At 39.4% G+C, this 27,548-nt stretch overlaps 1 protein-coding gene across 1 annotated transcript in view; it reads right to left on the reverse strand.

Moving 5' to 3' along the window:
* LOC310988354 (slit homolog 1 protein-like) overlaps nucleotides 1–27,548 on the reverse strand; it is a gene marked incomplete at both ends in the record, with an annotated part of 117,545 nt that overhangs the window by 56,550 nt on the left and 33,447 nt on the right. Inside the window, 6 exons of the mRNA XM_083974911.1 lie at nucleotides 935–1,006; nucleotides 5,650–5,797; nucleotides 7,637–7,800; nucleotides 8,974–9,045; nucleotides 9,168–9,239; nucleotides 9,351–9,422. Of these exons, the coding sequence (XP_083831037.1) occupies nucleotides 935–1,006; nucleotides 5,650–5,797; nucleotides 7,637–7,800; nucleotides 8,974–9,045; nucleotides 9,168–9,239; nucleotides 9,351–9,422 (600 nt within the window). The remainder of the gene's footprint in view (nucleotides 1–934; nucleotides 1,007–5,649; nucleotides 5,798–7,636; nucleotides 7,801–8,973; nucleotides 9,046–9,167; nucleotides 9,240–9,350; nucleotides 9,423–27,548) is intronic.

The raw sequence follows: 27,548 nt of genomic DNA on the forward strand, positions 1-27,548 counted from the left end.
TCATCCTCCTCCTCTTCCTCTTCTTCCTTCCTCCTCCCCCTCTTCCTCCCTCCTCCTCCTCCTCTTCTTCCTCCCTCCCCCTCCTCCCCCTTCTCCTCCTCCTCAGGATGATGATGATGATCCTTTAATCCTCCAAATGTCACAATAATAAATATGAGAGGAAAAGAAAATATCTCCATGATGATGTTTCACTGCTGCAGCAGGAAAAACTAAAATAAAGAGATTTTAATGTCAGAAATTAAAATGACATCATCCTGTTCTGCTGCTGCTGCTGCTGCTCCTGCTGCTGGACGAACTGAAGCAGCCGAGGTTCAGGAGCTGTTTTACATTTAATAAATGTGACAACAGCTCAGAAAGACGTCTTTTAGTCTGAAATCTGATAGAGATGTAAATCTAGAGAAACATTGTTGACAGAGTTTGGATTATTGACATAAACTCAAGAGACGGACTAGATTTAATCTGATTGAAAAAGTTCACAAAATCTGTTTCCTAAGTAAATTTACTAATAATTTCTTCTCTTGTCTGATATATTTCCGTTTTATATTATTATTATTAGTCGTTACGTCAGTGTAATACATCATCACGTGACTGCGTGGCGCTCGCTGGGAAGCACAACAACTTGTTTTTAGGATCCATTTCTCTCTTAGATAGATAGATAGATAGATAGATAGATAGATAGATAGATAGATAGATAGATAGATAGATAGATAGATAGATAGATAGATAGATAGATAGATAGATAGATAGATAGATAGATAGATAGCTCATTGTCGTTTTTAAAAATGGCGGTTCATTGTTTTCTCTGTTCCTGTTTGGTCAGGTGACTCCGCCCCTCAGCTCTGGACCAGCTCGGAGTTGGTGGTTCAGTGTTGCTTCAGCCTGATCTGATGGTTATGTTTTTTAATATATATAAGTCATAAAGTGATGGACTCACATCCTGCGGAGCTTCTTGTAGGAGGTGAAGGCTCCTGGAGGAACCGACTTGATGCCGTTCTGCTCCAGACGACTGTAGGGAAAGAGAGAGAGAAAGAAAGAAGGAGAAGAATTATAATAAACTGGTATAAACTAGTGTTCACAGCACGGCAACTCCAGAAAAAGTGTAGAGCAGTGGTTCTCAACCCTTTTACATCAAGCCCTTAATTGTCACAAATTAGGCCACGAACCCCCATTGGACAACATTTTGAAGCAAACACCAGAAATACGCAAATATTTGTTCTGAGACAATTTCACCAAAAACATTTAAACATTTCTAGAAGTGGTAAAAATTCTCAATTAAAAAGAAAAATCTATATTAAAAAAAACTGGTATGACTGCTAAAAAAATGAAATAAAAATAGAAAAAAGTGGTAAATTTTCTCAAAAACAATTCTAGAAAAAAGTGGTAAAATTTCTCAAAAATAGTTTTTAAAAAATTCTAGAAAAAGTGGTAAAAATTCCGAAAAATAAAAATAAATAAATAATGATAATAATAGAAAAAGTGATAAAAAAAATTCTCAAAAAATTAGAAAAAATCTAGAAAAAAGTGGTAAAAACTTATATATAAAAAAAAAAAAAGTAAAACTTACAGCCAGTGCACTATTTGGATTCAGATTCAGGCTTTTTAAAAAAACTTCGGATTCGGGAAGAAACCGGAAGTGGCTAACCTCCGCTTTAGCTCTTGGCTAACTAGAACGGGAATAAAATAATTTAATCGTGTGGCTCTTCTAGACTTTCCCAAATGTAATCGGACTGAATGGATCAAAATTCTGGTCGCAGGGGTTGTGACACAAAATTATCCAGCGTTTTTTAGCCACTTCTTTTCCCATTATTGTCTATGAGAAAAATGCTACAGTAAGGTGTTGAACGGTGACCCTGGAAGTATCGGTGAGCACTTCCTGTCCACTGTAATGCAATGCATGCAGGGAGTTGCTGTTCTTAGCAATCCTATAACGTGAACTAGACAAAAATGAAACAGCGTGACTCCCAAATAATGAGGAGAAACTTTGGATAGCAAAACTATTGGGGATGAAAGCATTATTCGTGTACTTCCAAATACGTATTCAGGTTCAGGTACACCCATAGACTGTAAAAAGAATGGACGTAGCACCCGTGACGTCACCCATTGGTTTTGTCGAGTCGTTTTTGTGACTCCAATATGGCGGCCTGAACAGCGCCATGTTGGATTGGCCGGCCGAGAACCCGCCCACTGGCCTCGAAGCAGCTGTCCACGGAGCTGCTCGGACCTGTCACTCAACGTTTCCGCGCCCTAATTGGCCAGAGTTTTAACCTAATAACAGTAAAACGGTAGAGTTAAAAAAAAATTCACCCCCCTCAGAGTGTGTGCGGGGGTAGAAACTATCGATTGAGACAAAAAAACGTGCTTACACCAGGCTTTGATCATGTTTATTGAGGATGTAAAGTCGGCGATTTTAACATGGGGGTCTATGGAGAATGCTGCTTTCTGACACCAGCCCCCAGAGGAAGCCGAGGGGATTGCAGTTTTTTGAACGCGGAAGTGAGCTTCACTTCTCAGACCCACAACTGCCCCCTTGGGTACACCCCTATACAGCACTCCTCTACAGCTGTGAAGACCCCGTACAGCCGCCACCTGAGGATGCTCCAGGCCTTGCACATCAGATGCCTACAGTGCATCCTGGCTGGGGGTATCCTGGCGTGACCGAGTGCCCCACACTGAAATACTCTGCAAGACCAGCTGCGTCAGTATGGAGGCTGCAGTCGCCCAGCACCATCTGCGCTGGCTCGGCCGTGGCCTCAGGAAGCCAAAAGATCACCACCTGCCATGTAGAGTCCTGTATGGCCAATTACACCTCGGCCGCCAGACAAGGCGATAAAGGCCCAATCCCATTTCTCTTTTTTACCCCTACCCCTTGCCCCTTGAAACGGAGCTACAAGGGGTAGGGGTAGAAAGTCAACCCCTCCGAATTGGGACACCCCTTCAACAGTCACATACGTCATCACGTAGTCTCACTGGCTTTTACGTAAGCTGATGCGGCGAGCTTTTGCCAGAAATCAAATAGCGTGTTCCATATAACTTAATAAAATAAGATAAAACTTAATGCAGACTGATCGGTTCATTGTAAAACATTTATTTACTGATGTAAATGTGGTGATTTCTGTACACAGAGCCCAGAGGCAGCGCTGCCTGCTCCTCTGACTGGTACATGAAGCATAACTTTTCATCCAAATAAACTAATGCTACTGCCACAATTGTCAGATTTCATCAATGAGACCAACATTTAAATGCTGAAAAGAATTTAACATGCTGGTGGTAAACCTCTAAAAACCCGCGGATAAGTTAATTAACGACCGCCTTCTCTCCCGGCGGGACCGGGACAAGGACGTAATTTGGCCGGCGGAGCAGCGCTGCAGACCGGCTGCTGTCTCTGTGAGGAGCCGCTCCTCCTGGAGCTTCACTTCTCCGAAAAATCGTCGGAGCAAACTTCTAACCCGCCGTCATTTGGGTAAACTAACCGCACATTTGGGACCTAAACAGTTACTTTCTCGCAAGAAAAAAAAAAAAAGTGACGTAATAACCGCGCTAACTTTTCATACCCCTCCGTTTGGAGTGTGCCTCTGAAAAATCTCCGTTTGGAGGGCTATGTAGCCCTACCACTTCCCCCTACCCCTCTGTCCTAACGGGGATTGGGACACCCCTACCCCTACACGTGAACGCGAAAAACGGAGGGGTAGGGGTAAGTGGTAGGGCCAAGGGGTGAAATGGGATTGGGCCAAAAAGACCAACTCACAACCCTGATGAAGAAACGCAGCCTGAACGCGACCCGAGGAGTGCGTCAAGGTGATCGACGGACCAGGAAACGCCAATGACGACATTTTTTCTTCATCCTACAGACTCATCATCGTCATTATTTATGAATCAGTCGTTTTCAATCTTCATTATGCTAATTTTCCCACCAAACTAATGGAGTTTGGAGTTTGCATTTTCCAGCTGACGATGCTCAGTTCGTCTCAACAGCTTCCAGCAGACATGAGTTCATCTCTGGGCTCAGTTCAAACAGAGCCGATGTGATGTGAGCTTCACGTAATGACCCGTAAAATCCACTCGTTACATTTATTCTGTCCAAGTTCCCACCGGCTGTGACGGACGACCACCAGCTGAAGTGAAACAGGATTAATGGAGTGTGTGGTGTTTCAGTGAGGAGTTCGGTTAAAAGCAGGTTTGGATGTTTTATTAGTATCTGCAGAGCAAATGAAAAAACCTGAAGAATTACATAAGAAACTCTGCAGCGCTTAAAGTTAAACTGGATGGGGTTCTTTTTGTCTTTGCTTCAGTAAAACTATTAACACTTTCATTTAAAGTGTGATATAGAGGTTTTTAATGTATCTTCTGTCTTTTTTGACTCGTCTGAATACAAAACAGTCAAATCAGTTTTATCTATCAAGCTCCTCATGAGCCTGAAATTACAAATTTGACTTTGACAAAAGGTTTTTACATCCATTAGACCTACAGTACAGTTTCAAACGGGACTATAGATGGAAATTAGCTGTGAGCTAAATCTGGTGCAACCATCTTTTCATTTTTTCCTGCAAATGATTAATGTAATTGCACACTGTCCCTTATTAAACTAATAAACTAAACTAAACTAAACCAAACCAAACCAAACCAAACCAAACCAAACCAAACCAAACCAAACCAAACCAAACCTGTGAGCTGCCAAAAGTGGGTCCTTTGCAAAAAAAAAAAAAAAAAAGTGCAATTTTTGTGAAAAGATTAAATCATCAAAACAAATACAAATAATATTTGAAAGTTTGAAAATGAAATGATTAAAGCAGAAGTAAGCGATCCGGTCGTTTTGGCTAATGCTGCGTTCCAGGCAGGCTTTTGAAACCGTAAATTACAGCTTCAAGTCACAACTTACGACTTTGTAGCGTTCCAGGCAACCCACTCGTGTTTTTCCGACCTGTTTTACCGGTGAAAGTCACTATAACGGCCACTCGTAACTTCTGACCCGTGAACTCGTACCAGATCGAACTGGTACAACTTCACAGGTCGGAAAAACACGAGTTACGGGCTGCCTTGAACGCACCATAACAGTCCTCGTCGCTACGTCACCACATTCACGGCGTCCCTTGGCTGCACACACAGCCCTGCATGCCGTTCTCTCTCCTCATTGGATAAAAACTGTAGGATACGAGAAAAGTTTTCTCCTCGGCTCAGAGCAGAGCAGAGGGACTGAGAGACCCGTGTTTCAGACCAAACACTCTATGTAAGTGATTGCTGTCGGAAGATATAACTATTTAAGACTTATATTAACACAAAAATATTGCTTACTTCTGCTTTAAGATGTTAAAATGTTTAAAAACTATCACTGTGATGAGCCAATGACAGGAGCTCTCATGTTGTCTAGATTGTATACGATAATAAAATGCTGGTTAGTAACAGGAAGAGACGAGAAATGAATATGTCATCGATTTTAAGTTTTTTTTTTAGGATTATTGAAGTATTGTGTTCACAAGGACAAAACTGTGTCTTGTGAGGTCATCACTTCTTTGACCTCTAGTTTTTTTCTCAAATCCAGATGAATGTTTGTTTCAAATGTGAAGAAATTGAATGGGATGGACGACTTTAAAAAAAAAACACACAAAAAAACTGCTGTGTCATAATAAAAAACTGATTAAAAAAACCACTCACATCTCGGTCATGGCCTCGGGCAGGTGGGCTGGGATGGCGGTGAGGCCCCTCCCCCGACAGTCCACGATGTTGTTGCTGCACGAACACATGGGAGGACAGGAGCCCGACGCCAGGCTGCACGGCTGCACGAAGGCGCTGCCGCCGTTACCTGAGGAGCAGGAAGACAAGGAAGACACCTTAAACCGGCTTCTATCACACTGACTTTAAAGGGATAGTTCAACATTTTTGGCAAATTGGCCCATTGCCATAATCCCTATAGTCATAGCAGTAGGTTTGTTACCTTTAATTGTCGGTGCAAGCTATTTTTAGAACGGAGGAGCAGAGCCGTGAGCTGCTCAGAGCTAGTTTAGTTTAATAAGTTTATTTGTATCAGGGACAATGTACAAAATAACATTAGTCTTGAGATGAGAAGAGATGCCTTGTACCGGATTTAGCTTAGCTACTTTCCATCCGTAGTCCCTGGGCAGGTGAATAAGAACAATAGAAAGGTAAGAGAATTATCAATTTACATAGCGTTCTAAACATCCATACACATGTGCATATACACCCTCTCACACATCACAAACACTCAGGACATAGGCCTATTTCATATCAGTAAACAAAACATACAGTTATTAAAATACTTCACACTTTGCCAAGGTTAAAAATAATTTAGGCTCATGATTAATGCTGACATGACTGATTTCTTAGGATCCATTGTTTGACTTCCCGGGAGAAAACACTGAAGTCTGTACAAAGTTTCAGATTAGTTGGAAGATTGTTCCATGATTTACGCTACGGAGGCTCATTGGATTTCTTGGTTTCCCTCATCAAACTCATCAAATACACAATCCAACAACTCCACAACGCTCTGGTGGACAAGTTGTGACCTGCACATTCACCACGCTATGAGATAATAACAGAACGTTACCAGACAGAGTTGTTTTAGAGGGAAATTCATGCAAAACCGCTGATGCGCGTTGCCTTCAGGGGCAGTTTTTTGGCAAGCAGTCTCTGTATTTACCTCGAAAACAACTGAAGTGTCCTGAAGCCGCCACATGAAAAAGTTGTTTGGAAAAAAATAATGTGATCTCTGTTTTTAGCCTTGTTGTAGCAGTAGCTCCTAGTGGCTGCGTGAGATTTGCTGCAAGATGTTGGTCCGTCGTTGTAAACCACTGGATGTGTGATGTAAACACAGAAGAACATATCACAGCAAATCTCCTGCAGCCACTGGGAGCTACTGCTACAACAAGGATAAAAACAGAGATCAGATACATTTTTTCCAAACAACTTTTTCATGTGGCGGCTTCAGGACACTTGGGTCAGTACAGACGAGCAGTATGGAGGTATCTGGATGTTTCATAGTGTGTGTTTTGGACGATTCAAAAGTGAACTCTATCCGCCGCCATTATATAAAAATCCGTTGCCAGTCGGACCCCCCCTGGAACTCCTAAAGCGTTTTGATGACTCTGAAAGTTTGGTAACACTTTACTTGAATAGGTATTCATAAGATTGACATAACACTGTCATAACCATGACATAACAGCTGTCATAAACATCAATGAATACTTATGACAGCTGTCGTTAAGTGTCATTCGGTAAGTTATGTCACTTTTGATGCAAAGTTGACATTATTTAGATGTTCCTTGTTATGAGAACTTGACATAATTTTTAAAGTTTGGCAATTAGGTCTGCTATGACAGTTTAAATTGTCTTTATGTCAAGTTGTCAGAACAAAAACATCTCAAACAATGTCAACTTTGCATTAAAAGTGACATAACTTACCGAATGACACTTAACGACAGCTGTCATAAGTATTCATTGATGTTTATGACAGCTGTTATGTCAATCTTATGAATACCTATTCAAGTAAAGTGTTACCAAAAGTTTTTCCAAACCCTTCCTTGGTATGACGGTGAGAAGAAAATTGGTGAATTATTGATTTTGGGTGAAGTATCCCTTTAAGTTAAGCTGCTGTGACTGCTGATGATGATTAACGATGACGCACCTGAGCAGGCGAAGTCGCTCTTGCGCAGCTCGGCGAGGTTGAGGCCCCTCAGCGTGGGAGGAGAGCTGCACTGGGTGTAGAGGCCCAACGCCGGCCGCTGCCGTAACCATGGAGACAGCCAGGCCAGGTGACAGTCGCATCGCAGAGAGTTGGAGTGGAGACGGCTGCGAAGACAGGGAGGAGAGAGAAAGAGAGAGGAGAGGAGGAGAGAGGTAGATGAGAACGAATAGGGAAGAGGAAAGAGTGAAGTAAGTTGATAGAGTAGGAAAGAGGAAAGGAGGGAGCAAGGAAGAATTTGAAATACTTTATTTAATCCCCGAGGGGAAATTTAAAATGTCACAGAGCAGCAGCAAGACAATACGGACAACAACACAGATCACAAACACTGAGTAAAAATACATGAAGACATAAAAACACATAGTGTATTAAAACACAAAATAAAAAAGAAATAAATATATGAATAATAGATGCGTGTAAAAGGTTAAAAAGTTAAGAAGTGCTGGGTCCAGGATGCTTACAGTATTAGGGCTGGGACGATATGCTTTTCTCCCGATTTGATTCTTCTACGATTTTTGAAAGGCGATTCGATTTAAATTGCGATTCTACGATATTGCAGATTCTCTCGATTATTAATCTGCATTTTTAACATTTATCTGCACACAAATACTGTAGGAGCCGATAAATTAACATACTCCATTATAAAGTGAACTTTATAGCCTTATAACCCTTGTAAAATGTAAATGTAAAAAAGGCTAACAAATGCACATTGCACAATATTTTAAAAAATTTCAAAAAAAAAATCACATCTCTGCTTGAAAAAGGTCCTGTGGACCGAAACGTTGTTTGTTTTATTAAAGTCTTTTGCAAGTGACTTGACAGTGTGCGGGAGACCCTTTTTGCCCCCAAAAAAAAGAAAAGAAATTTCCTCCCAAAAAATTTTTGAAAAAAAAAAAATATTAAAAAAAAAAAAAAAAATCGATTAAAAAAAAAAATCGATTTAAAAATTGTCATAAAAGATATTGCGATATTTATGTGAATCGATTTTTTATCCCACCCCTAATGTTTATGGTGACTGAATTAATTAATCAGATTGAGGTGTTGTACAGCTATATTGCAGTGGGTATGAATGAATGTTTTTATCGCTCTCTTGAGCAGAGGAAGGGAATGAAAAGGACGAAAATATTTTAAAAAGAAAAGAGGTAAAGAGGATGAGGAACAAAAACAAGAATGAAACGAAACAGAAAAATTAAATAAAAATGGCGTTGTATTGAGTGTCTGACTTGTCTTATGACTGGAGCATTCTGGGTAATGTAGTGAAAGGAGCTGAGGGAACTTACAAGGTGCGGAGCTTCGGCATGTGGTTGAAACTGGAGACTGGGATGCTGCTGATGTTGTTGTTGTTCAGAGTGCTGGAGGAAAGAGAGAGATAGAGAGAGAGAAAAGGGAAGGATGGAGGAGATAGAGATGGTTATCTGCAGTATATTATATTCTCTATATTCCTGACACAAAAGCTGAGGGCGATGAGACTCACAGCACTTCCAGAGAGCGCAGAGCCCTGAACGCCCCCTCCTCGATACAGCTGATGTGGTTTTTATCCAGCTGCCTGGTGACACAGGGAGAGAAAAAACTACTTTACACAGTTCAGCTTTGTCTATTATCCACCAGTTTTATTGTCTGCTTTGTGTGTTTGTGTTGTGTGTAGACTTTCACACACAGGTTTTTGAGGTCTGTAGCTCCTCTGAACGCTCTCCTCGGGATGGCCTGGATGGCGTTTTCACTGAGGTCACTGGAAAACAGACAAACAGAGAACAACACAACAAAGTTTATATTAAAGCTCCATACAAAAGGTAGATACATGTTAAAGCTCCTTCAAAATAAAGGTACATGTTTGTGTTAAAGCTCAATACAGTATAAAGGTACATGTTTGTGTTAAAGCTCCTTCAAAATAAAGATAGATGTTTGTGTTAAAGCTCCTTCAAAATAAAGGTAGACGTTTGTGTTAAAGCTCCTTCAAAATAAAAGGTAGATGTTTGTGTCAAAGCTCCTTCAAAATAAAGGTAGATGTTTGTGTTAAAGCTCCTTCAAAATAAAGGTAGATGTTTGTGTTAAAGCTCCTTCAAAATAAAGGTAGATGTTTGTGTTAAAGCTCCTTCAAAATAAAGGTAGATGTTTGTATTAAAGCTCCTTTAAAATAAAGGTAGACGTTTGTATTAAAGCTCCATACAGTATAAAACTATATATAACTTGCGAGATTTGGTTTCACCTGAAAATATGGGACCTTAAATGTATCTACATTATTGTTCAGTGATTTGCTTATTCACTGATGGTTTGGTTGTTTTGTGGTGTTATTATTGCTAATTTCATTTCGTTTCTATATCTTCTTCTTATCTGTTGAAGCCGGATGACAAACTGGGAATAAGGAACAACATTTATATAAGAAGGAAAACAAACATTTCAAACCATTTGAAAGGGAAACTTGGAGATAAATATTTGAAGCGGACATGATGAATGAAGATTTGTTATTTGTTTTTGTTTTTTTAGGTCTTACAGTAATATCCCTGCTGGTAAACAACACAGGCTCATCCTGCTGCAGCCTCTACAGTACTTCCACTATCAAGTCTCCGGCCGATCCGCACCATTACCAGCTGGTTTTAATACGACTCTATAAACACCGGTTCCTCTTTATCTTAATGGAGCTCTTCCCTCCGGCCGGGCGCAGTCTGGAGGACGGAGAGGGTCACGAGCACTACAACAGGCCGGGTTAACAGACACACAAGTAGATATTAGTGAAGAAGATTGGCGTAAGGCATGTTTAAAAGCACAAAATAATTCAATTAACACAAGATTAAAATTAAAGCAGAAGTAAGCGATATTTTTGTGTTAATATAAGTCTTAAAAAGTTTCGACAGCAATCACTTACATAGAGTGTTTGGTCTGAAACACGGGTCTGTCAGTCCCTCTGCTCTGCTCTGAGCCGAGGAGAAAACATTTATCGTATCCTACAAGTTTTATCCAATGAGGAGAGAGAACGGCATAAAGGGCTGTGTGTGCAGCCAAGGGATGCGCCTGAATGTGGCGACGTAGGGACGAGGACCAATAGATCCATGACGAGGGCGGGGGCTGCTAACTCCATCGGCTGACAAGACGTTATGGTGCGTTCAAGGCAGCCCGTAACTAGTGTTTTTCCGACCTGTGAAGTCGTACCAGTTCAATCTGGTACGAGTTCACGGGTTGGAAGTTACGAGTGGCCGTTATAGTGACTTTCACAGGTAAAACAGGTCGGAAAAACACGAGTGGGTTGCCTGGAACGCTACAAAGTCATAAGTTGTGACTTGAAGCTGTAATTTACGGTTTCAAAAGCCTGCCTGGAACGCAGCATTAGCCAAAACGACCAGATCGCTTACTTCTGCTTTAAGTGTAACATTCCTTTGACGTCAACAATCTGTATACTTGGAATATAATACCCCAAGGACTTCATCAGAACAACGAAACAATCGAAAATGATTTGACTTTGGACTTCTCCATGCAAGGAGAGTGATTGCACTTTGTTGGAAAAATGTATAGAACCACCATCACTGGCAATATGGAAGAAGGAGTTGATAACTTGTCTTGGACTGGAGAGATATTGTTAAAGGTAAACAGGAGGAGTTTGCTTGTATTTGGGAATCATTTATGTCATTCCTGACCAATGAAACAGATAACACTGTCTGAATAACAGGTTATGAAATGACCCTGCCTTTAATTTAATTGTATTGTATTTAATTTAATTGTATTTTATTTATTTATTTTTGTCCCATTTTATTCTTATTTATTTATTTAATTTACTCCATTAGTCTGATGTCTGATGTCACTGTCCATTTGCTTTTTTATTTTATTTTTTTGTCTGTTCGAGGGGATATGAGAGAAAATGTTTGTACATTTAATGTTGAGTTTGAAATACATTTGAAATTTCAATAAAAAATATTGTTTAAAAAAAAAACCAACAGGCCGGGTTCAGAGAGGAGGACGAGACAGACGGAGCAGGACAGGACGGATATACAAACAACAGCGGCAGATAAAAGCAAAACGAAAGGGATGAAAAAAATATTAGAGTGTGTGTGCATGTGCATGTGCATGTGCATGTGCATGTGCATGTGCATGTGTGTGTGTGTTTGAGATAAACCACAGAGGAGGATGTGCATCATCATCTCTGGCTGCCCTGGAGGACCTCAGACACACTCCATTAACGTCAGGGTCAAAGCAGAGAGCATGACAGCAGAGGAAACACCCACTTACCCAGACCTGGACTGCTGCTGATCATATAATACATGTTCTGGTTTCACAAGCAGACAGAGACTCAAACTACTCAGCAGGATCTAATGAATCTGAATCTAGTGGGGTTTTACTTTCTCTCTCGCAGAATTATAGGATGGTTCCTTTTCATTGTACTCATTCTCATCGCAGTAAAAGGTGAGAAAATGCTGAAAACTTGTTGTATTAAAGGTATATAACATATATGACTATAACATATAAAAGTGAGATTTCCATGTCTATTTTTGATTATAAAACAGCTCTAGGTTCTATATTAATACTGTGAAAGTATCAAAGCCTCAGTCTGTGTTCCCTTTCTCCATCCTTCCTTCTTTCCTTCCCTTTTCCATTCCTTCTTTCCACAATCCTTTTTCCCTTCCTTCTTTCCTTCCTTCCCTTCATCCTTCCTTCTTCTTCCTTCCTTCCTCTTTTGATTCAGTTGACCTGGTCTGTTCCCTCCCTCCCTCCATCTTTCCTTCCTTCCTTTTCCCTTCCTTCTTTCCACAATCCTTTTTGCCTCCCTCCCTTCCTTCCTACCCTTCATCCTTACTTCTTCCTTCTTTTTTGACCCAATCTGTTCCCTCTCTCCCTCCATCTATCTTTCCTTCCTTTTCCCCTTCCTTCTTTCCTCCCATCGTTCCCTTTGTCCTTCCTCCCTTCGTACTTCCTGCCTTCCTTCCTTCTTTTTTTCCCTTTGTCCTTCCTGCCTTCCTTCCTTCTATCCCTTTATCCTTCATTCCTTCCTTCTTTCCCTTTCTCCTTCCTTCCTTTCGTCCTTCCTTACTTGACCCAGGAGGACAACAGGAGGGTTAAAACCAGCCGTCAGGACTTCCTGTCACTTTGTGATGTCACAACAAAGCCCCGCCCCCTCACCACCTTTCTGTGAATGTTTTATTCTGAAATCTGGATCAGTCAGAAAACAGTCAGCCAATCAGAAGAGAGACTCAGAGCCTCCTCCTCCTCCTCTCTTCTGATTGGCTGACACCGACCTGTTGTTACTAGAGAGAGAGAAGCTGACAGAGGAGATGGAAACCTACACTGCGGTGGTTTTTAGTTCTTAAACCCACAAAAAAAACATCCTCTTAGGGATCAACACTTCAAATAAAACATAGAAGAAAAGAAGGAGGAGAAAGAAGAAGGAAAATATGGAAAATGTAAAAACTGCAACAGTGAATTTAGTTCCCAACATGTATCAAAGTCGTAACTTTCTTCACTAAAGTAGGTTGTGAAATACTTCAGATGGACTGACTCTATGAGATATTTCTAAATAGTTAACAGTGTGGTCTTCCCCCTTCAATACACTGCAAAAAAGCAAAATCTTTCCAAAGATATTTGTCTTATTTCTTGTCAAAATGTCTAATTTCTAGTCAAAACTAATCTCTTTCCACTTAAAATAAGACTCATCACCTAAAAATTGACTTGTTTGTAAATAATTTTCACTTGCTTCAAACAAATGTTCACTTGAAATAAGTAGAAAAATCTGCCAGTCAAAACAAGTTGTTTGTGCTTGTAATAAGAAAGAAAAACTTGCTCCACTGTCAGATTTTTCTACTTATTTTAAGTGAAAATATGCTTGAAAGAAATAAAAAGTGTCTAAAAACAAGCTACTTTTTAAATGTGATGAGTCTTATTTTAAGTAGAATTAGATTTGTTTTGACTAGAAATGACATTTTTTACTAGAAATAAGACAAATATTCTTGGTAAGATTTTGAGTTTTTGCAGTGTACAGAGTTAACTGTTGTTTGTGGCTCAGATCTGAGACCAGTGTGAGTTTCGGTGCAAAGTTAAACACACCATGCTGTACTGTAGGCTAGGCAGCTGCAGGTCACGGAGGAGTTAAAGGAGCTAAGAATAGCAACGTTTCTCCCCCAATGTTCCTTCAACCCAACAATTTTATTTTATGTGCATATTGTGCATTGCAGCCTTGAAAATCCATTACTGCAGCTACAGTAGCCGTCGTCTCGTCTCTATTGTCAGGCTGCTGAGCTGCTGCTGCTCTGTTCAGTTTTCTGTCTGTTGCAGCTCTTCAGGAAAACAGAGGTTTCTCCTGTGTGGCCAAAACCAGAGGAGGAAGTGTCACGGCGAGGTCAGTGGTTAACGGCAGCGAAATAAAATCCATCACCGAGATAAAAACCAAGAGGAAGCTGAACTAAAATAAAAATAAAAACCATTAAAAGAAAATAATAGTATAGGACACTGTCTGAGGTGGTGAAGCCACAAGCAGTGACATGAAACGACCAGTAAAGGAGGTGATGAGGGAAATACAGAGTGACGGAGCGGTCAAAAGGAGGACAGGAAGATGGATGGACAGAGTGAAAGAGTGCAGGAGATGGAGATGGAGAAGGAGAAGGATGCAGGGGGGAAACGAGAGCATAAATTAGAGAGTAAAAAAAACAAAACAAAAAAACGGGTGGTTCAATAACATCTCATCCAGAAGACATGAGGAGGGAAAAGGAAAAGTGTGGGAAGTAGAAAAAGTAAGAGTGATGGTGATACAGACAGGAAGAGACAGAGGAGCAAAGGAGAGGACGTCCAGTTTTTCTGCTTCATTTCAGAGGGAGAGCTAAAGGCCAGTGAACCAAACTAACCCTGTAGCCTACATTTGTCTGTCCGTCATTCTCCGTGTCCACACGACACGAGCAGCAGAAAAACAAAACTCTGTCAAAGGATTTCAGCTCTGTCACCAATACATTATTTATTTATTAATTTTTTAAAGGTGAATATTTCTGAGTTTATTTAAGGACAAGAAATGAACTCAAAAACAATGTCTTACCTTAGAATAACTAAAAACTTTAAATCACACATGAATTTAGTCTAAACCAGTGGTTCTCAACTGGTGGGTCGGGACCCAAAAGTGGGTCGCGGACCCGTTCTGGATGGGTCGCGGACAGCTGGTCAAAAAAGTAAATAATATTTAATGCACATCTGATGTTGGACATGTCTTTTATTTTGAAAAATAACTTATATTGAAAGGCACGAGACACGTGAACACATGGAGTTGTAATGGTCCTCCTCAGTTTCTTATTACTTGCTCTGAATGCAAAGATATTCGTTTCTTATTAAAGTGGCCTGAATGCAGTGAATCTTGTTTTGTTTTGTGGGTTTTATTTTGTGCAATTTGATATTTATTCACTTTTGTGAATATGCTCTGAATGCAGAGATGCATCAGAAGTCAAATATATCGTTTTGTTGGTCTCCATTTTGTGCAGTTTGATATTTTTTTACTCACTTCCGTACATGCAGTTGTCATGGTCCTCCTCAGTTTCATTAATGTACTCTGAAATGCACTTTGCTCAATTAAGTGCAAATTTAATTTTTAAAGGCTTAAAAAAAATAAATCTTGGTTTGAATTCTATAAAAGAGGGTCGCGACTTAATGACCATGGGAAAATGTGAGTCCCAGAGTGAGACTAGTTGAGAACCCCTGCTCTAAATGATCAATAATCCATTATGGGGCACAACTTGGATGCTGTGCTGTTTTTTAAGCTGATGTTTGAGGATAAACTTCATGAATACTTTCATTAGGGATTATTCTGCTGTTTATTTTATGGTTAATCGATTAATGGATTGATCAATAAAAAGAAAATAGTGAAAATGCCTATAGTTGCCAGAACACACAGTAGCCTACACTCATCAAACTGTCTGTTTGGCCAACAGTGAAAAACCCAAGTACATTCAATTACCATTGATATAAAACAAAACAGATAAACTAGGGCCTTTGGTTGATGAATAACTTTTTTTTTTAATCTTTTTTTTCCTTTTTCCTTTTTTTTCATTCTTTTTGTTCCATTTTAAGAAAAAATGACACACATAATCAGGTGGCAGTAACAAACAACCCATCAACATACAGGAGGACAGAAAAACAGAAAACAAACCAAAAGGACTAAAAAGCTAAACAAGTTGTAACAGGACAATATAAAGCAACAGGAAAGTATCCAACTAAAAAAATAAAAAATAAAAAAATAAAAAACGACCAATACGTTATTATTTATCTACAAAGAGAACAAAGATGACAAAGCTCCTGCCGACAAGATGGTATTATGACGGCATCAAACAGGAAAAGACACAAAGTTTGGAGAGATTAAACAAACATCTGTCTGTTCGCGGCTTTTAAACTGAATCTGAAGCTGCAGCTGCTTTGAACAAATCAAATCAAATGTGGTGAAACAGAGGTGACGAAACAGATTTTACTTCACAAGTAAGAGGCGATCAATGCCTTTAACTTCTCTCATGGGCGCAGAAAACACAGTTTAGTTCAGTTAAACTGAACTTAATCAAAGCTTTGAACGCCTCATGAATTGTTGTAAATCCTTCATATTTATGCACCTTCAGCGTTCACACAGTAAAAATGAACTGGTTTAAATCAACACAACAGAGGCTGCAGAGGTGGAGGCATGTTGCTTCAAGCACGACTGACTGAAATTAAAAAAGTTAATCCAAAGAGGAAGAAAACAGATCCTCGATCCACGACGCTGCACGCACGTTTAAAAAGGCAAAGTTATTAATGTCAATTATTTGAGACAATTGCTAAGTAAACAGAGCTCACGTAGCGATGTAATGTACCAGGAATGTGCGCTCGCTTGCGTGTGTGTAATTGGCCGTTGGTAGAGGATCTGCTCCTGCAAAAGGTGAGTTTGAAGTTAACTCTTTCTTTGCCGGCTGTGTGTTAAACTAAATTGGTCTAATCCAACTGTATGAGATGCAACTGCAACACACAGATTTTAATGTTTAATGTGCATTAACAGCTGATCACAAATCAGTGTAGTGTTCAGCGTCAAACTCTGGAGAATATCACGTCTTTTATTCTACTGAAGTTAGTTAGCTAATTAGCGAGCACAAGCCCTAACGCTCAATCAATGAACATCTATCTATCTATGTATCTATTGCTTCTTTATTTTACTGAAATTAGCATGCTAACTAGCGGGTCTAGGCTAGGTGTTTCCGATACCGAGTCACTGTAGCTTCCTGCTCTATCAACCAAGTTCTATGTTATCCATCCATTAGTCTATCTATCTATCTATCTGAAATTTGCATGCTAATGAGCTAGGCTAGGTGTTTCTAATTCCAAGTCACTGTAGCTTCCTGCTCAATAAACAAACTGTCTATTTATCGATTACTGTATCGATCTATCACTACTTTTATTTTACTGAAATTAGCATGCTAACTAGCTAGTCTAGGCTAGGTGTTTCCGATACCGAGTCACTGTAGTTTCCTGCTCTATCAATCAAGATCTATGTCATCAGTCTGTCCATACGTTCATCTATCTATCTATCTATCTATCTATCTATCTATCTATCTATCTATCTATCTATCTAACGCTTCTTTTATTTTACTGAAATTAGCATGCTAACTAGCCAGTCTAGGCTAGGTGTTTCCGATACCGAGTCACTGTCTTTCTGTCTATCTATCTATCTATCTATCTATCTATCTATCTATCTATCTATCTATCTATCTATCTGTCTATCTATCTGTCTGTCTTTCTGTCTGTCTTTCTGTCTATCAATCTACAGTAGCGTATAAACATCTTTTCCTTCTTTTACAGTAGACCACACTACATGAACTCATGTTTTTATTTTTCATTGCTGTATTTCTTGACACTGTTTTTACTGTGTTTGTTTCCTGCCGCTCTTGTGTCAGCTCCACTTTGCTGTTTTTACCTCAGTTTAAACTTTTTTTTCCCAAATTAAAATAAAGTTTAACTGAAAGAGGAAGAAATGAAATGAAGTGTTTTGTCGTGACGTGACGTGTGTGTTGGAAGTCGTCGCCATCTCAACGGGGAGTCTCCTTGACGACAAGCTGTGGGAAACCCCGACACTGGAATTACTCAGCACAAAACAAAAACTGAGGATTGTTTTGAGGTTTGGTGTTTATGCAGCTACACAGACATTCAACATGTGACAAAATAACCAAACTATGTGAGACCACCAGAGCGGAGCTTCCTGACGGCCCGCTGCTTTAGACCTATACATCATCATACGACCGCAACCACAGAGTCTTAGCTACTCTTCTCTTCTCTCCTTCTCTTTCCCTGCGCTTCTGTAAATCTACTTTCACTGCACAATAAATTCAACATTACAAAATTAGAAAAACTTCAATCATAACATGCAAACCAAACTTCTAAACTAAAATATGGTTTGAAGACAACAAACAAACAATTAAAAATTAAAAACGACACAAACTGTGTGCAGATAGGAAAGTAATAAAGCGCCATACATACATACAAGGAGCTCTAATTCACCATGTTTCATGACATAAATAAGAATCATTATTCATGTCATGTTAGTAATCAATAACATTCAATCTGAATTTTGGGCACATATGTGTTTATAACAGGGTTCCTACACATTTGAAATTTCCAAATTTCATACTTTTTCCAGATTTCTTGGTAAAAAAAAAATAATAATAAAGAATTTGTGATATTTGAGTAAAAATGTGTGTATCATGTAAATAAATAATGCAATTAATCATTAGTTTTCATTATTCTGAATGTGTATGCCATTATGTAACCAAATCATTTCCAGGAGATTGTAGCTAGGTACAATAGCACATACAAAATAATTAACCCAAATAACTTCAGGTAAGACCAAACCCAGATAAGTATAGATAAATATATTTCCATACAATAGTTTCCATTTTCCATACTTTTCCACAGCAGGAAATGTATAAATCAAATTCCATACTTTTCCATACTTTCCATACTTGTGTAGGAACCCTGTTATAAATATATCCACATCCACCTACACATGGAGGAATAATGATAGACAGCTCTCCCACAGGTTCACACACACACACATCAATATTAAAGATGCTTTCCCATCAGGTTACCAAGACATCTGTTGCTAGGGACACCAGGAGGCTGGATATGATGTTTACTGGAGAGAAACAGACTGGTCACAGCTGGGCGTGTGTGTGTGTATGTGTGTGTGTGTGTGTGTGTGTGTGTGTGTGTCGACAGTAGGTAGTCTCATAATATTTGCTCTCTCTCTCTCTCTCTCTCTTCTGCTACCTCTCCTCTATTCATTTTCTGATCCGTTGTGTCCGTGTCCGACCTTCCCCTCCGTCCGTCCTCCCTCCCTCATTGTTCTGTCGTCTCTCCTGTCGTTTCAATATCCTCCTCCTCCCTCCCTCCATCCCTCCCTCCTGCGCTCACAGAGGAGGGTGAGAAAGGTAAACTTTCCCACTCACTCCTTCCCTATACTCGTCTCTCTCTCCTCGTCACCTCTCCACCCATCTGCCTCTTTCCCTCTCGGCTGCAGGTCAAACACGGGTTAGTTTTAGTTTTAGTCGAGCGCTCTGACGGTCGGTGACCTCTCCTGACCTTTAGCATTCTGGTTTTCGTTATTAGATCCGGTTATTGTTGATATTACACTGCAAAAACAGAAAATCTTTCCAAGAATATTTGTCTTATTTATTGTCAAAATGTCTAATTTCTACTCAAAACTAACCTCTTTCCACTGAAAATAAGACTCATCACCTAAAAATGATCTTGTTTTTAGATAATTTTCACTTGTTTCAAACTAATTTTTAATTGAAATGAGTAGAAAAATCTGCCAGTGAAAGCAAGTTTTTTGTGCTTGTAATAAGAAAGAAAAATTTGCTCCACTATCAGATTTCTCTACTTATTCCAAGTGAAAATATGCTTGAAAGAAGTAAAAAGTGTCTAAAAATAAGCTACTTTTAATGTGATGACTTTTATTTTAAGTATAATGAGATTTGTTTCAACTAGAAATAAGACAAATGTTCTTGGTAAGAGTTTGAGTTTTTGCAGTGTAACCGCTTTTAATCATACATTTTGACAGCAGCAGTTGAGAGAAGCTGTGTCTAAATCCATCGGCTTCAACCTCATCCTTCAGAAGACATGATCGATTTAAACGTTCCCATCTTAGCTAAGACTGAAATAGGGTTTCTGGCATGTATGTAGGGATGTACAGCCAGTGCACTATTTGTATTCAGGTTCGGATTCGGGCTTTTAAAAAAAAACTTTGGATTCGTTATTCGTATTCGGGAAGAAACTGGAAGTGGGCGCACTAGAGACTTCCACCGAGCTAGCCGGCTAACTTCCGATTTAGCTCTCGGCTAACTAGAGCGGGAGTAAAATAATTGAATCGTGCAGCTCTTCTAGACTTTCCAAACATAATCGGACTGGATTCTGGTAGTGAAACGAGTCGCTTTGCGGGGTTTGTGACACTCAGTGTATCCACCGTTTTACAGCTTCTTCTTTTCCTGTTATTGTCTATGAGAAAACTGCTAGCGCCACCTACTGTGTTGGAGTGTGAACCAGAGTCACCTGGTTATGTTCTTTTGCTCATCCGAACGTTTCTTTTTCTTTAGAATAAAGCTCCCGAATAATGAGGAGAAACTTCGGGCCGAGAAAAACTATTCGGGATCAAAGCATTATTTGTGTACTTCTGTTTAACGCATTTGGGTTCGGTATAGTGTAGTGTTTTCTTCTTTAAGGCCTTCGGTTTTTAGCAGTTGCACCCAACACTTGTAGCATAATTTCGACCTGGGGATCAATAAATCTGATTATAATTGGTAGGCTATGCAATGAATCAGGTTGGGCCTTGTTGGAGCCTTCATTGTCCAGGTAAAGAAGGACTTGTTTCCCGGTCGTATTTGAAGTATAGCTGGACGGTCATTGACATTAAATCCCATTTACAACTGGACCTGCACTTCCTGCATCTCATGCAGACTGGATAGCTGTCTAATAAAAGGGCCAAGTCAATTGTAAATGCAAACCAGACACATTAAAGACAGATTATGATCTAATGGTTCCGATCTCAGATCAATGAACTGATCCATCTCAGGAAGAAGCTTCCAGACATCTAGAGGAGTCAAGTTGTTTGTGTTGATGTCAGCTGATCAATAGCTGTTAGGTAAACTGTTGCTGCAGTAACTGGACGGACACAGTAATCGTATTGATCGTTTAACATAACGTCAATTAACTCACATGACATGTTTTTGGTTCTGCTCGGCCAGAACCTGCAACTGTCACGCTCGCACCACCATAGGGAACAGTTGATCAATTTACAGTCGGTTTTGTCCAGTGACAACATCGATAAAGTTTTTTCAAGACAAGATGGCTACAGTGTTGAATAGAAGCCGTTTTTGGAAAGTACTGTAGACCGTGATTCAAAAACAGAGATGCAGCCATTCGTCCAAACACAGATCAATGATGGTTGATGAGGTTAATGAAGCGTTATGACCCCGCCCCCTCCTCGAACCGCTCGTCAAACGACCACCGATCTGGCAACAATTTGGCCTGATTCTATAATTAGACCAGGCCAACGGACTACGTGCTAAAATCTGGGCCACGTCTGTACAGTATCTGTCCAACTGGTCCAGTTTCAGCAGAGACAGAGCCACATTTAAACAAACTTCTCTTTAGTCCGTGTCATTACATAATGAAATGTTTCTGTGATCAGCAGCTACAGTCATTCTATGTTACTGTGGGATACATGAGTTAGATTTGGTTTTACTGTGGTATCCTATGGGTCCGTTCTGAATCAATAGTTAATTGATTGGAAACTTAATTTGTAGTTTCAATGGCTCCATGGTTCAGATCAGTTACCTAGAGTCACAACAGAGACTTTAACAAACAAGTTTCAGTGATAAGGCATTAAAGGGACAACGAGGAGTTTTGGAAAGCAAAGAAATGAAATTCTTGGACCGGCGCAAGACGGACGAAAGCGAAAACATTTGCCAAGAATTTTTTTGATTAATCAAGAATGAAAGTCAGAGGTTTGAAGACGATCAGATACCGTCATAGTTCCGACCATAAACGATGCCAGCAGCGTTCGCGAAACCAAAACTAGGAAATGCTGGGCGAGCCGACCACTAAATAATAATATCAAAATAACTATAAAGGGGTCATTCCAGAATTGGAGGACATTTAAGGACTGAAACACCTCAAAATTTTACTATTTATTTGATAATTTTCTGCTATATATTTAAGAAATACAGGTAATTAATCATCAAATAATTATGTTTGGCCAGCTCAGGACTCAAAGTGACACTTTTTATTAGATATTTTATATATTGTCTGTGCTGCTTGGTGCAACCCTGTTACCAATACTCAGGAACCTGTAATGGTATTATATAAGTATTTATCTATAAATATTTGCCAAAATACATAATAAATATAATCATACACACTACCAAAATGACAATAGGATAAACCCCCATGAGCTGATACAGTCATTTAAGATAATTTTAAGATACATTACACAGTAACAGGGTTGAAATTAGAGTAACAGGGTTGAATAGATTAATTACTTTTGATTGTAGATTATGACATAAATCTCAACCCTGTTCTGAAGTAACAGGGTTGCAAGTAACAGGGTTGCAAATCAATGCTTATGTCAGCTGTTTAGCAGAAGAAAGATGCTAGCTATGGAATGTAATGTTACTGTAAGGATGAGAACAAACTTAGTTATTTAAAGGAACAAAGAAAACTTTGAAAATATTTTGCCTTATTCTGGTAATATGAGTAACAGGGTTGCATTGGTTAGAGTGACGCACTCAATCAGGGCAGACGAAATATGAAAAATATGAAAAATAGAAGAGAGGACTTACCTTGTGTCTACCCATGCTATTATCTAACAGTTTGATAATACAAATTATTTTGTGTCATGTGTCTCATACTTCTTTTTCTTCTTCTTCTCTGCTAAAAAGGTTTTGGTAACAGGGTTGCGTGGATGTTGAGGGACACAACTTTAGTGCAAAATTACTTTTATTTAAAATATGTTTATGATTAAACTAAGTGTTTTTACACTTACAAAAGACATAAATCAACAAAATCATACAAAAAAATTAAAATTTTGAACTTATTTTAACCGCTTTATTTGACATGCATGTTGGCCATTAAGAGGGTGGGACAAGAGAAAAAGGCCATTTTAGGGGGTGCTTAGAGTTATTTTGTATTTTAAATAATATTTTGGAACCAGTTTTTGTATAACTATATTTATATTTTGTCTCAGAGTAATTATAATTTTCACCACAAATGCAAGTTTTGGAATTTCATGCATGATTTATTGAAAATGAATGGGTGGGACATGAAATGTCCTCCAATTCTGGAATGACCCAAAGACAAAATGATATATTTATGGAAAATGGACCCGGTAACAAGTGGGTGACGTAGATTCATATGAGACTTTTTCATAACCAAAGACAAACTCCTCGTTGTCCCTTTAAAAATGTTACTGAATACATCAATCATCAACCAACCAATCAAACACTGAATTGAGAAACTTTAGTCCTTCATTGTGCACTCTTGAATACTTGGAAATTTAAAATTTCAATCTTGGACCATTATTGGAGGGTATTGAAGAGTTTTTTGTTGTTTCTTTTCCAAAAAATTCTAATACCATTTATGGATCTTGCACCCAAGTGTATACTTATTCTAAACTTAAGTACTTGCAGCTTAAACTTAAATATTTGTGAAAAGCAAAGTTACCAATAAAGGGTTAAACCAAAGCAGCTGCAGGACTCTCGCTCCCTCTGGACTGGAGCTGAGCCAACACAAATCTGCATGTACTGTACAACTTGTAAAAACAGCAGCCAATGAGAAATAGTGATCATGATAATAATAATTTGACTGACTGCACGCTCCACATGAACCATAAAAACAGGTTCAGCTTGTTGTTATTGTTCCTCGTCTTCACACCGGTCATTAAAACTCTCCCTGGACCTGCAGCTCTGATGCAGAACTACACTTCAGAGTTGATCATCAGAGCTTCATATGAGGCTCATGGTTTATTTATCTGACGTTAGAGGATATCCTCCAGAGTCACAACCTTTTTTTACAACCTATTCGCCTCTGGTTTCACTTCACTTTGTTCAGTTTGGATTATTTAAGCCTTTTGAGATCTGTTTTAATGGAGTTTGATTAAATCTGCTTCATTGTCCCCTGGAAACATAAACAAAAACCAATTAACAGACCAACAGCGTGTCTGTGGTGATAATCGCAAAAGCACAAAACAATATCAAATCAGCAAACGCACAACTGAAAACACCCTGCAGAGTCTAATGTGTTTTGGACTGACACACACACACATATACACACAGTCTTGTTTGACCTCTATGCAGCCAGGTTATCAGACAGAGTCGGAGAAACAACATTGTTAATATTTCATCGTCATAGTCTGGTCCCCTCCTCACACAAAACACACACACACACACACACACACACACACACACTGAGCAAACACCTTAAATAAGTCATCGTCTACAGAAGTGAAAGACACCGAGAGACAGAGAGAGAAGACAAAACAGGGAGAGAGAGAGAGAAGACAAAACAGAGAGAGAGGGGAAAGTTAGAACCAGATGTGCAGAAGAGAGAATAAATAACATCAGAATGCAGACAGATGTGGTTCAACAATAAACCACACAGAGAGAGGACGACCCTACAAAGACCTGCCAGGGACACACACACACACACACATACAGACACACAATGGGAATCCCCCCCTCACACACACACATTAATACAGTAGAATGAGCCGTGTTGTCAAAACCCATCAGACAAGAAGAAGCTGATTTAAACTGAACCACAGGATCATTGTAAACACGTCTCTCTGACAGGTAAATCCACACAACTACACAACTACACACACCCTGCTCATTGTGATAAATATCCTGAGGGATTTACAGAGACTGAATTAGATGGTGTATTAACTGTCCTGCTCAGAGAACCCATAGGAAGGACAGAGACCCGACACCAGTCTGGACCTCCGTCCGATCGAGGCCATTTAATTGGACGACTGTCTTTGTCCCAAGAAGGGAATCGATTTATTGACCAAAGTCTGTCTGACTCTGCCATGATACAGTATAGGTGACCATTTACAGCCTCTCAGCTTGTTAGTACAGGACCTTCCTCTGGTCCAAACCATCAACAAATAACTCAGCTACATGGCTGCAAAACTGAGCACATGTGAATCGGTCACAGCTTTGTATATTCCCCACATGCTGCTACGTTTGTTGACGACTTCTTTTTGTTTGATGTCCAAATCAAAGGGAACTGTCACTATATCGCCTTGCCTATAGCTGATTTGAGTCTGAGTGAGGTAAACATGTAGGATTTATAGGTCCAACATGACTAGGATTTTAGTGGTCATGTTTACAGGTGTTTTAGAAGTCCGCTTTTAGTCGCAACTAACGCAACGTCGCATTAACGTAAATCGGTTGCAGAGAACTACTTGATTATACTGCAGTCGTGTTTCTAGAAGTACACAATCTTCATAAACTGCAATTCTTCAAATGACCACTAGAGTGTGGCTCCAAAAGAAGGGGTGTGTGGCCTTTTTTGGGTGAGCATTATGCTTCCTGTAAGCAAGCATGCGCTTAAGTCTAAGCCCCGCCCATTTTTGGACTAGCCAGGATTAGGGGCGGAGTCAATAACAGCCAAGAAGATAGATAGATAGATAGATAGATAGATAGATAGATAGATAGATAGATAGATAGATAGATAGATAGATAGATAGATAGATAGATAGATAGATCTGAGTGAGGTAAACATGTAGGAGTTATAGGTCCAAAATGACGACGGTTTCAGTCGTCATGTTTAGAGGTGTTTTAGAAGTCCGCTTTTAGTCGCAACTAACGCAACGTCGCATTAACGTACAGATAAATCGGTTGCAGAGAACTACTTGATTATACTGCAGTTATGTTTCTAGAAGTACACAAATCTTCAAAAACTGCAATTCTTCAAAAGACCACTAGAGTCTGGCTCCAAAAGAAGGGGTGTGTGGCCTTTTTTGGGTGAGCATTATGCTTCCTGTAAGCAAGCATGCACTGAAGTCTAAGCCCCGCCCATTTTTGGACTAGCCAGGATTAGGGGCGGAGTCAGTAACAGCCAAGTCGATAGATAGATAGATAGATAGATAGATAGATAGATAGATAGATAGATAGATAGATAGATGTGAAACACGACTCAATCCCATGTTTGTGTTTAACAGAGTAGACAAACAGAAGCACACACTCATTCAATGTCCTTTGCTATTTCGTTTTCTACTTCGTGACTCACCTTGCTCTCTCTAACTTACTGAAAAATATGTTAAAGGGATAGTTCAACATTTTGGAAAATTGGCCTGTTGCCACAATCCCTATAGTCATAGCATTACAGTAGGTTTGTTACCTTTAATTGTCGGTGCAAGCTATTTTTTAGAACGGCGGAGCAGAGCCGCGAGCTGCTCAGAGCTAAGATAGATAGATAGATAGATAGATAGATAGATAGATAGATAGATAGATAGATAGATAGATAGATAGATAGATAGATAGATGTGAAACACGACTCAATCTCATGTTTGTGTTTAACAGAGTAGACAAACAGAAGCAGATGATGATATTATGAAAATATAGTCATTTAAAATCAACACTAACTCATTTGTTGTGGCCAAACAAAACCCACAGACGCTCATATCGAATCAGTTAAACAATACGAAATGTGAAAATGCACAAAACATCTAAAACATGTTTTGGTTTGATGATTTTATTGCAGCTTTTTATACGGAGTCTGAATATTTTAGTTAAAGTCAATAACAGATCATAATTCTTCATGTCAAATAACCGGGAAAATGATTTTTTGTTGTCGAAGAGAAAAGTTGAAAAGGTTACAGAGAGAAACAGGGAGAAAATGTTCCCGTTCCTTCAAACGTCCATTTTTCTAATTTCCCCCCCGTGTGTGTGTGTGTGTGTGTGTGTGTGTGTGTGTGTGTGTGTGTGTGTGTGTGTGTGTGTGTGTGTGTGTGTGTGGACCACAGAGCTGCAGGCGGAGACGAGTCACACAGACAAAACACAGCACAGAGGACACACACACGCTCAGCGGGAACATGCAAACACACCACACACACATGCTAAATATTAGCCTCACACAACATCCACAGGCTGAACCCTTTATTCAACACAACCCGAGCACATCGCACCACAGACACGCTACGACACACACACACACACACACACGCACACAGCGTAGCATGTGCGTGACAAACACAAAAGTTGCTATTAGCACACACAAACATCAATAGCCTGTGCAGAAATACACACACACACACACACACACACACATACACACTGCACAATGGGAAGGTTCATGACCTGATGGCACAAAGGAGGTTGTAACCATGGCAACAGGCCAAACTCAGGTCAGGAGGAGAAGTTCAGGTGATTAAAAAAAGTTGATTTCAGTCGATACGTCTATGTTGAATTTTCAGTTCTTTATCTTTTGTGTTTTACAGCCTGAAGAAAACTAAACAATTTAACTTATTTTAATAAAAATTTGAGACAGTGACAGAAAAGAAGTTTTTTTTATCAGTGTAGTTTATCATCGAGGAGGGTTATTGATCCAAAATGTTTAAATTCCACACTAAAAACCAACACTTTTAACCTTTTTTATCAAATCAATTTTAACAGTGCACATCAAAATACTTTTTTTTCATCTTTATGTTAAAAATTAGTTATTAAACTAAGCAGCCAATCGCCATCACCAGTTGAACACGGTCCAAGCTCACTGACGATGATTAGATTAACTCGTTTACCCTTTATTGAACAACATTTTACCATTTTTCAATCCTAAATATTGACACACTGGTTCAGTCAGTCCATTAAAGTATCAGTGTTTGATTCCC

This window comes from Trachurus trachurus, assembly GCF_905171665.1.
Source record: "Trachurus trachurus genome assembly, chromosome: 1".
NCBI classification, from domain to species: domain Eukaryota; kingdom Metazoa; phylum Chordata; class Actinopteri; order Carangiformes; family Carangidae; genus Trachurus; species Trachurus trachurus.